Genomic DNA, 11757 nt, shown 5'->3' on the forward strand with positions numbered 1-11757 from the left:
CTAAGATACATGAACTCCCTGGCTCATGATATCTGTTCGATCCGCCCTCTTCTTTGCACAACCCGACTGGTCAAAGCGAATCATGCTGGAATGGTCTTGGTAAATGCTGAGGGAAGCTGTAGTAGTAGATGAGCGGTGGTATAGCATGCTTTCAGAGTGGCAAATGAAGCTGCAGATTGAATACCTTTGAAGATGACTAGTCATTCTTGGGGCACTTCATAGGTTGGGAGAGAGGAGCTAACTATATAGAACTTTGATTTTATTAAATATATCAATATTTGATTTTATTGAATATATCAATATTAGAATTGTATGAATCATTTGTTTCAGCAAATAATAATAATAATAATAAATTAATAGGAAGAATATTTGGCCACACTATACTATTGCTCTTTGGAGACTATACTATTGCTCTTTGGAGTCGGACCGAGTTCTGAGCGGTTCTGCAGACCAAAGCTTTTCATATTAAATTGCAAAAAAAACTCCGGCTGCCCAACTTGGTCCAGTTAGATTGATGAACAACTAATAATTTTGATCTCACAATCCTAACACTCGATCCAGCTGCGTCATTCTTTAGAATTCTTGAAGCCAACGTTGAGGTGCCAATGTGTACAAAGTCCTGATGCTGGTAATGGAGCCACACTGATAGACATCGGATTTTATTTCCGAGGTGAAGAAATTATTGTTAGCACCACAGAAACATCATTTCCTTTTGAGTAGGTAAGCGCACAAGCTGCTTGTGCCAATTCTTATTTGATTAAAAATATGGTGTCAATTCCTCTAGTTAGAGGTTCATCAAACGAGATAAGCTGGCAGCAATCTACGGGCGGAAGGAAAATAGCTAAGAAAGAAATCAGTAAAAGTTCTGCATTATCTCAATAAAGCTTGTGCGCATCAGGGTTAAACATGACTTAAAACGCCTATAAGCTAATGCCATGTTGACACGACACTGACAGATTACTCGATAATTAAAATCATCACACCAAGAACACATCGCCTGCACATTGAAGAGGATTCAAAGTTGAAACTTTCAGGATGACCCCTCAACTGTCATCCTGTTGACCTACTTCAAAACCCAAGCCTCCAATTGACATCCATATTGTATATGCGATAAATGCTGAGGTTATTGTTCTCCTAACCATTTTGATAACAATTTGATCATGTGTCTATATATCATTGGCCAAAACTCTGCTTTCAACTACATACATAATTATGGAAAAAACAAAGACGAAAACTTACAGTAGCTTCCTCAGCAAATCTTTTCACGTCTACAAAGGACAATCCTGAAAATTAATGGTGCATCTATCTGATCACTTACGGTTGTGAAAATCAAAATAATTGGCCTCATCATAAGTGCTCAGTGTTTCTAATAATAACTTAAAACATTGCGCCAACGGTCACTTTTTTTCTGTTAGTAGTAAAAACTACTGATATTGCTGCAAGTGACCATCCCACAAAAGCCTTGAAAGACAACTGGAAGCAGAGATAGCATAACAATGAATTTCTTTTCTTATATTGCTGTGTCCTTCCCAGATGCAGTAGGGTTTGCATGTTTTGTTAGGTGAGGCAGCTCGAGCTACTGACATAGCCTGCACAAAGTACCCACGAGTTTTTAATCTTTGCATACTATGGCAGCTCAGCTTATTGATCACCTTCAGCCTCCTCAGTATCATTTTCTTCTCTCTTCGAGTGCACCTGGATCCATTCCCTGCACAAGCAGAAACGCATTTGTACAATATCTTGATATTATCTGAGCATCAAATTCTATTGATTTCCAAAAGTTTGATACTTATATATGCGCTTCCAAAGAGAAAAAAATTGCACACATCCTTGTCGTTCAATAACATCCTTCAAACAAAGACTAACCTTACCATTTTATCTTGCCATCTTACATACATACGTACATAAACACATGTACATATTAGCCAAACTAACATTCAAATGATGGAAATGAAGCCAAAACGGGAAGAGTATATATACATGCAAATTTTAGAGTTTTGGATGGGCACATATGCATTTATCTACCTTTAAAAGGGTAAATACATTTATCTATCTCGTGCATGTGAAACTGGTCAGAGATCTAACATTAAAAGGACACCTTGAGAGAGTTGCTCTTCCTATTTGATTGTTTGGAAATGGTCCAGTGAAGCAGTACCCCAAAGCAGCCTCATAATGCGAACGAGCATCTGAGAGCATATTTGATGGTGCAAATACTTAGAGCCAACTTGACGTGGAGAGGGTCATCTGCTCAATCTTTAAGATATCTCTCAAGTAGTGATATGGCATCTTTATTTCATCCCTCAACAACATGTAACTCAGCCAATGCTAGAGCAGCTCCAAAATGTAATTCTTGCAAAGGTTCCTCTTACCTATAATTGGATAGGATCTTGGTCAGAATTTATACTCGCCTCCTCTTATAGGTCTTTAGTTTTGAGATGATACTTGGACTCAGTATGACCTTTGGGTGGGTTGGATTAGGTCGAGACTTAACCCTAACCAACTTAATCACCATATCTCCCAATGCTAATCCAGTCCAACCCTATCTTAAGCTAAATTTCGATTGTGTCGAATTAATTGAGTAATCTTAGATTTTAAAGGTAATTTTTGATCGAAAGAATGTCCTGAATAATATTGATACAGTTAGTGTTGGAATGATAGATATCTTATTTAAAAGCACTTACACAGGTCTATAACTCAATAAGATTAAAGATATACCAAATGAGATGCACATACGTAAAGGTTGCGACATGGCTCAATAATGTCACTAATGACTAAAGGCTCAATACGTATCTGGTTCAGAGTTCTGAAGACATGAAGGATATTTTGGAACATACCGTCCAACAGGAAAAAACTTGAAAGCAAAGTATCAACATAATACAGTCAGCAAAAGAATAAGAAGATCAGAAGTGCACAAACAATGAAAAATTACAAGGACATTAAGGACTCTCATCCTCAAGCACAATTTAATGAAACCATCAGAGCTGAATTTGCGATGATTAGACACCTGATATATGCACATTTAAGAAGCCCAAGTTACTCAATTAGAATAACACTAAAGAAGCCAGAGTGATGGTGTTCGGGCAATAACCAACATGAAAGAAGGAAACTATCTGAAAGTGTTTTCATAGAATATATCAATAGGGTAGTTAAGGAAGGTCAATCATATAGCTAGCAATTGGAAAAGCATACTATTCAACTATAGCAACTATCAAGACAAGCAATTCTCCACTTCACACTACTCTTCGCTCTTCAACATTCCCTTTCCTGATCTTTCAAAAATAATCCTTTCCAGATTCAAGATTCTTTGGCACCTATACATGGCAAATGGTATTGACGAATATTACACCAGCCAGAATTTAAGCATACAATACAATGACTTGGATTCAAATCCTTGGAGAGTCGTAGGGGGACCTCAGATTGACAATATGAGACTGGCAAAGGTCTGAAGATATCCCTCAATGCCTCATAGAAACCAGAGGCCTCTCGATGCTTCATTGAAAAAAAAATCATGGATGTGAACTGCAGCCGCAATGGTATAAAGAACATTCAGTTTTGTAATATATAATAGTAAGTAGTTGCTGAAATAGCCAGGTCTAGAGTTAGAACAAGGATGGCAGAACATCGAGCAATTTGACACAAGTTCACAAAAAGTAATGAGCCTGCAGATGGCTAAACATCAACGGTTTCGGAAATAACGAAACCAAAGCTTCCAAGATCCAGAAGTCAGTGACTATGCAAAACTCAAAGGCTATCATGTAACATCTTGAGTCGACAATGACTAGCACCCAAGGTTTGCTGTACCGTTCGGTACCGAGCGTACCGTACCCGTATCGATGGGTACCGGTATCGGTACACCAATGTCGGTACGCTTGGCGTACCGCATACCGTACCGTACCGACACTCGGTACATCTATACTAGTGCGGCACCGGTATGGGGTTCGGTACCGGTACGCGAACCTTGCTAACACCTGTATCTATGAAGGTAAACTTGAAATGTATGTCAGCAATTCATTCCACAAAGGACTCAAAAGTTCCTACTATTAATATGCTCTGGCTTCAGATCACCATTTTACAGAGAATTTTTGAATATATCTACAAATAATGAATATTTATCTTTTTAATCTAATCTAGAATGATGCAATGACTGCAAAACCATCTTGAATTCTGGAAACTATTGACAGGAAAATAGCTATAAACTGCCTTTCATTCATTTATTATAGAGTTAAATTTTCCCTTACAAATTTTGCAATATAATTTCCACCTCCGCTCCTCCATCCGACCTTTTTAAGCATCAAGTGTAAAAGATTATGTAGGCTTGCATATTAACCATCTTGTTGTGACAAGATACAATATAATTCAATATGACAATCCAAAAAGCTGAATGCAAATCACTAGCCTCAAGGTCAAGGTCAAAAGACAATGTTTTCATAACTGGTTGAACTATGAAGCTCATCGTAAGACAACCAATTACTGCAAGCTAATAATTAGCCAGCAACTTTGGTGAAGTCCTGGTCTTATGAATTATGAAGCTCATTGTTTTCTTTGAATAATGAATTATAATTATTTACTTTAGCTATATCTGGCTCAAACAAGTGATGCAGAGACTTATCAGATATCAATGAAAAAGGGTAAATCTACAAGGACACAAATCTAGATCAAACAAGCATTTAGTGGATTAAGAACTCCGAGATCCAAATCCTGATATCACTACACTTGGGGATCGTCGCCCAATTTGATATACGTACAGCATATATGTGTATATAAAGCAAGATGCACACATCTAAATACATGACTTCTGCATCAGCCATTCATACAAAAGAAAAGGGCTGTGACAAGATCAAGAGTCAAGTCCCAGCTATTAGGACTGTTTCTAAGTCCTGATACAAGAGAACGAGACTGCACATGATAAAGAAGCACAGCGAAGGATCTAAAAGAAGTATGAAACTGCTTGAGAATGAATTTTTTTATTCAATCAAACTGAGGATACATGCAAATTAAAAATTCAGAAGAAAATGGTGATCTTATGCCCTGTGGTGTTCCAAATGATATGTGAAAAATTAGACCATCATCACACCAATCTTTAGTCTACACAACCAATAGCACAAGAGAAGAGCATAAATAATGTGGAATCCAGGATCTGGTGGTGAGTTCATGAAATCTGATCTTAATTTTTACCATAAGCTAATAAACTGGATCAGCCACTAAGTTTATATCATTCATGATCAGTATTGGATATCATGATGATCTATATCACAAGCAATAATCAATGAAACCATGAACCAAGCCAGCTGGAGATATAACTAACAGCAGACCTAGGGGCAGTATAAGCCTCAATGAAATCAGGGTAAGATGTCAACTACCATGAATTGCCCACACTAGGCAAGCAGTTAGGTCTATCATGTACGGTAGGCATGTCAAAGTAATTTGCATTTTGCAGCTAGCCAACAATGTAAAAGGACTTATAGTAAATTACTTGTTATGACATGTTAGCCAAGTCTCATACTAGCAGCCTGAGTCAGGCTTGTGAAAATAAGGCCTTAAATTGTAAAAAGCATAGATTCCCGTGGTAATATCTAATTGAGATTTTAAATAAGTATAGTTGTATAGGATCTTTACTCAAGTTTAAGTATACATAAATTCACCATCCAAGATAACTAGGAAAAATGGCACTAATAGAGCCTGAAGATGGTATTCATAAGGCTTCAAAAAATTAATTTTTGAGTGCCATTCAATAAAGTGGAAAGACAAAGAACTCATTGTGTTTCTCAAGCATATCGAATATCTTGACTTTAATTTGATTGTACACTAAATTGAGATCCAACTTTCAAAATTAACTTACCCTATATAAATCATTAAATGAACCAACTAAACACCTACTTGAGTGCTAAATTCATCCTTTGATCCATCACATTTCTGGACGAGGATTTTTGATGATAATTTCTTGTTCTAGCAATGTTGTTTCCATCATTGCATCTAAGAAGGTTGCTCCTAGATCACCCTGTTTATACGAATAAATGGGCAAGGGAGTTTGTTTGAGGTGCTTCAACATATAGCAGCAAGTCAGACTAGTTATGAGTATGATTTAGACAATAAAAACAATAACAATAAAATATAAAAAAATAAAGACCTTTCAACAAAATTTAAAATCTGTGAATCATGATCATCTCCACATAATATAAAGCAAAAAAGAGGAAAAATGGACCCTAAGATTAATATCATTTGTTGAATTAAGTGTCTATAGATAAGCTGAGACGGAGGAACCCTAGACCCTTCAAGGCATGGAATTCTTCTTCAAAAATAAACTACAAAAACAACCTACAAGAGTTGACAAAATAAATTCACAACAACACATCTCAGAGAAGCAGACAGAAGTCAGTCTTCAATCGCCTTGCAATTAAAAAAAAAGGGAGAAAGTTAGAACATTTACATGCTGAGTCACATCTGGCCATGTGCAACCACCATACCGGTGGGCTTTTCTTCCAATATTTTGTCATAAATCTTCATACAAAGTTCACATCTACATGCTTTAACATATTTGAGTGAGAAAAGTGATGATCCACAACCAGGCAGTCCACTCATATGCTTCAGCTAAGGAATACAGAGATACAAACATAGCATATCCAGAAACCTCAACTGGTAGCTCCTAAAGTTTTTCTCCTTCTCCCTGTATAATCCATGCTCATGGTTTCTAATCCTCTTATTCAATTGTTCCATTTTGCATAGATTCATGCCACAAACTTGTCACCATAACTGTAGCAAAATGAGATATATTTGTTTGCGCTTGCTTCATAACAGCCAGAGCCTAGAGCAGACCATTTCTTAGCATGGAGTCAGCTAGTGTTCTTAGTATAAACATGGCAAGCCAATCGTGAGAATCATAGTCATAAACAAAACATGTAGACAAGTAGACATGATATGTACTTCTCCTTTAAGGACATCCAGAAGCAACTCCAAAAGAGTTCTAGTACCAATACCATTGTGTGATACGTTAGTTTCTCGAAGTAGGGTTTAGTAATCTTTCATAACTGTGTTAATGATTTTGCAAAAAAAGAAACCATAAAGACTTGTTGGGAATGAAGTACTTTGAGTTTCCACAAACTTTTAATAAATTATTGTCCCATGACTCCTCTGCAATCCGTGTCCTATTCAAATGCTTCCTCAACATGTGAAAGAAAGATCCATAAACTTTTTTGGAGTCTCAGAAACAACCCTGATATGAGTATTTGATATCCTCAAAAACCATCACTCTGAATCTCCACCATCAAAGCAAGATCACACCATTAAGAGTGTCTAGCGGCCAAACAATGAATCCTGGCCCCTTGCATTGTGAGGAGAACCCTTCAGCTGCGAGATAGTGCTTAACCCATGTCAAACCAATCGGAAAGATCATTTAGGGAAAGTCACTACTTAAATGAGTTGTACTTCATATCCAAGTGCAAGTTTCCATTCAAATGAAACATTGTTGTGAAATCTAAGAAAGCCAATCATTTCAAAGTGATAATTCCTCGTAAAGATAACACCCAAGCAATTCTTATTAACAATTCACGCTAAAAGCATTTCTTTTCCCCCAAAGGTGACTGAAAAAATATGCACTTCTTTCCCCCAAAGGTGAGGTTCTTATAAAGATTTTTTCAGTTCAGATAATGGGAACTAGCAATATGCTGCTAGAGTATAGCAGCAAATGAAAGGTGAAATTTATCTCTCTAACCTTGACTATTGCGAGCCATGGATATCATATTAAGCTCTAAAGTTTCAAAAGCATATTGCAAAACTTTCAAAGCAAAAAATAACAATTCCAGCTAATAACTTCAGTACACATCATTAAAAGGTAACCATCAATTTCCAGAACACTGAAAATCTATTAATATGGAACCACATTTCTCAGGCTAAACCAAATGACTAATAAAGGATTTACAAGTAGAGAATCCAAGATCACAAAATGATGATAGTTTTTATCCTAAACAAGAAGCAGAAGAAGAATAGTAGAATAAAAAAGAAGTCCTGAGCGAGTCCTCACCAATAATCAGAATATTACAAGCAGGGAGAAGAGCATGTAGACGAGCCAGCAAGCATAGGCTATGAGGCCGCGATGCTCGTCCCCGCACAAGGCCAGCTCGACGAGAAGCCTCGTGCAGACCCTGGTAGACCAGAGAACGAATACGGCCCCCATGGCAAAGATTACAAGGCCGCCATGGGGCACGAAGAGGGAGACCGCGGAGAAAATGACCATGGGAAGCATGCAGTAGCCGACAAGGCTGACACAGCGGTAGAGATCGAGGTTGCCGTTGCGGCCGGCAAGCATGTTGAAGACGACGTAAAGGAAGAGGGCGGCGACGGTGACCCAGCCGAGGATGATGCCGAAGTGGAACTTGCCGGCGAGAAGCTGGAAGAGGCCGAAGGCCATGAGGAAGAGGAAGGGGCCGGAAAGGTCGGCGTCCTCGTGGAGGTCAGGGTTAACACGGAAGGGGTTGAGGATGGAGGCGGTCTTGCGCCAGATCTGGCGGGTGTTGATGCCGAGCTCCTCGAGGAGAGGGGGCTCGTCGTCGAAGGAGGCGGCGCCGGCGGAGAGGGGACCGCCGCCGGTGGAGGCGAAGACGGGGGCGGAAAAGGATGAGCTGGAGGGGGCGGAGCCGATGTCGAAGGACAAGAAGGGGAGGCTGGGGTTGGAGGGGCCGGTGGCGAAGGAGGCAGCGGCCGGGCGGGAGGGCTGGAAGGGCGGCGCTGCCGGGGCGCGGCGCTGGTGGGGGGCGTTGGGGTTGCCGGCAGAGGAGGGGAAGACCACCGGGGGGACGCTGAACTCCTTCGCCATCGGCAGCAGCGGCGGCGGCGGCGGCTTCTTCCCAAGATCCGGATTGATTGGGAGAGTCGAGAAGAGGAATTCGAGATCGGAGAAGATTTTAGGGTTGGAGTTCGACGGAATTCCAAGAAATTAGAGTTTGGAGGAGTCGAGGCCTGCGATCGAGATCGAGAAAAGTGATGGAGTCATGGAGGGTGCTTCTGGCCGTAGAAGTCTCGCCTTAGGCCTTAAGGCAACTGCTCAGGTATCGCCAACCGAAATTTCGGGCATTCACCGATAAATCCAAAATATCAGCTGAGGCTGGCGAAAGATGGGGGGAAGGGATGAAGGGAGACTGATATAATGCGACTTTATTCTTTTGCGTTACGATGCCGAGTAATCCGACCGAGAAAAACCGAAATATCGGTTGTCTGCGTATTTGCTACCTACCAATATACGGCCGAAACACTGTTCCTCAAAGCCTTGGGCATTACCTGTCACCTCTGCGAGCATATACCAGGTTGAACCTTTCGAAGTCAGCAGCTTGCTTCAATCCAAAGGCACAGACGCAGCTAAAGGCCTCTGTCAAGAATTACTTTAGAGTTTAGAGAGCAGGATGGGGCCTGGGACTACCTTGGGATCCCTCTTTTCAAGAAGAGGCTACGAAGAGCGGACTGTGGTGCCATCAAGCAAAATAACACTGGTGAGGTCTATGCTTAGTTCTATCCCGATCTTTTTTATGTCTCATACTGCCCTCCCAAAGTCCTCTTTAACGAAGCTTGAACAACTATTCAGAAACTTCTTGTGGAGGATGGGGGGTGGAGCAGACAGAGTGCATTTGGTTGCCTAAGGAGCTATCTGCCAACCCCTATGTGATGGTGGCTTGAGAGTGCAATCCTTGATGATTAGACAAGAGGCCCTGCCAGGTTCTTGTTGGAGCATGACTGCTTGTGGAGCTCTATTGTGAGGGCCAAATATGGCCCATGGACATCACCTTTGGTATCCGGGCCAATCAAAATAGTTCATTAATATGGAGAAAGATCTGTTTCTAGGCCCCTACAGTTATTGCGAATATTAGATGGTCCATTGGTGATGGACGATCAGTGAATGTGATCGCAGATGCTTGGATTCGGACTTACCTCTTTTGCAATGGCCCACCATGGTCAATGCTAAGGTGAGCCCAAACATGTGAATCTGTGAGTTGTTCGTTCTTGGGCAGAAGAGATGAGACATTGACCTCATCACTCGTCTTTTTGGAGTGCGATCAACAACGCAGATTATGGCCCTATTTGATAGAGCTATTAGCAGTAGAACTTTCAAAAGTCGAACTTTTTGAAGTAGAGCTTTTATAAAAAGATATTTATTATTTGGTAACTACATTTCTAAAATGCTGTGGAGCTTTAATGTGTTTGGCAAACAAACTGAGAAAGTACTTATAGCTAACAAAATGATCATAAAAAATATTGCATAATATTATATAATAGAACATAATAAAATATAATATATATTAATACATAAATATATGATATAGTATAATATTACTGTAATGTAATATAATATTATTTTAATATAGTTAATATAATATCGTATACTGTAGCATAATAATATAGCATAATTCGATATTATATAACATAACATATCAATGTATTATGATATAATGTCATATAATATTATATTTATAGTATAATACAATATTTTAATATAAAATATTATAATTATTATCATTATATATTAAAATTTTATTAATATAATATTTTTAGGAACTAATTTTTGGAGAAAAATATAGAGGCATGCAATCATACTTGCAAAAGTAAGATTTTACGATTCTTTTTTTTTCAATGCTTTCTCATTCAAAACGATGGACAAATAAATGGAGGAAAGAAATAATATCTTGATCACGTAGCAAAGAAGAAAGCCAAGGCCGATTAGGGTTTCTTATTTGTTGAAGCTCCTATAGATTTTTTTCTTCATGCATTATGATATAAAGAGACACTTTCTGCAATTATATAATTTTATCATGGGTATTTTAATCTTAAAAAAATTATAAATCTAAAACAACTTTTTAATGTGTGCTAAAAGTACTTTTCCAAAGAAACTTTATTTTAAAGATTCTCCCAAGTAGACATTTTCAACTTTCTGATAAAACTAAAACAACTTCTCGATTTTTTACTAAACACTACTATTTCATCTAAAAGTTCTTTTGGAGGGTCAAAAAATATTTTTTGGCCCACCAAAAGCTCTGTTAAATAGAGCCTATATCCTTACCTATCTCTAGGTTCGCTACCACGAACAGGAGGGTGTGGCACTTCACTTGCAGTCCGAGAGTAAGGGCTAAGGACTTGTATAATATCTACAAGGCTGAGCATGACCGGATATTGGATGGTGCTTGGATTTGAAAGCTGGGGGTTCACCTAAGAGTGGCATTGTTCATTTGGAAAGTGGCATGGGGTCGGCTGCCATCCAAGGGAGTTCTGAGCGGTCGAGGGATGAGAAAATCCTCGAACTGCGACATTTGCCTGGTAGTGGAGTCTGTGGATCATATCTTATTTCGGTGCCCGCAAGCACGCTAGGTTTGGGGCCTCATCCAAAACCCCTTGACTTTCCTCCAAGCTGGGGTCCTAGTTGAGTTCTTCCTTTCCTGTCTGAGGAGGTGTAAGAATAGACCTCACATCGAAAGCTAGGGCATCAGGATTGCATATTTAGCCTACTACATCTGATTTGCCAGGAATGGCCAAATATTTGAGGATAGTACTCAGCCACAGAGAGTCACTTTGGAGAGGTCCTTCACTTAGGCTGCTAAAGTTATTCACTCATCCGCCATTGGAGAGACCTTGATAGTTCGGAACACCTGGGACCCCACCTCAGCTCACACAGCGTCCGGGATGCAATTCATCTTCTAGAAGCCTCCACCTCCGAGCTTCCTCAAGGTAAACTTCGATGGTAGTATGAGTGCTGGTGGTATCAAAGGAGGCACGGGCTTT

At 39.5% G+C, this 11757-nt stretch overlaps 1 protein-coding gene across 3 annotated transcripts; it reads right to left on the minus strand.

Annotated features, from left to right (window-relative positions):
* Window positions 1–1141: 1141 nt before the first annotated feature.
* LOC103714221 (uncharacterized) lies at window positions 1142–9109 on the minus strand. 3 transcript variants are annotated; one of them, XM_088716871.2, is made up of 2 exons: window positions 8018–9109; window positions 1142–1708 (listed from the first exon to the last, which is right to left on the minus strand). In XM_088716871.2, exon 1 carries the CDS (start codon window positions 8807–8809, stop codon window positions 8024–8026), a length of 786 nt encoding a protein of 261 aa, XP_088572997.1. In that variant the 5' UTR covers window positions 8810–9109; the 3' UTR covers window positions 1142–1708; window positions 8018–8023. The 3 variants fall into 3 exon arrangements, with proteins under 3 accessions (XP_088572997.1, XP_026663134.3, XP_088572998.1); XM_026807333.3 differs by lacking the exon at window positions 1142–1708 and adding an exon at window positions 3386–3519 and having other exon boundaries at window positions 8018–8959; XM_088716872.2 differs by lacking the exon at window positions 1142–1708 and adding an exon at window positions 6354–7344 and having other exon boundaries at window positions 8018–9075.
* Window positions 9110–11757: the final 2648 nt, after the last annotated feature.

The sequence above is a fragment of the Phoenix dactylifera genome, chromosome 2, assembly GCF_051530095.1.
Source record: "Phoenix dactylifera cultivar Ajwa chromosome 2, Ajwa_hap1_PhDact_Kaust_v1.1, whole genome shotgun sequence".
Taxonomy (NCBI): domain Eukaryota; kingdom Viridiplantae; phylum Streptophyta; class Magnoliopsida; order Arecales; family Arecaceae; genus Phoenix; species Phoenix dactylifera.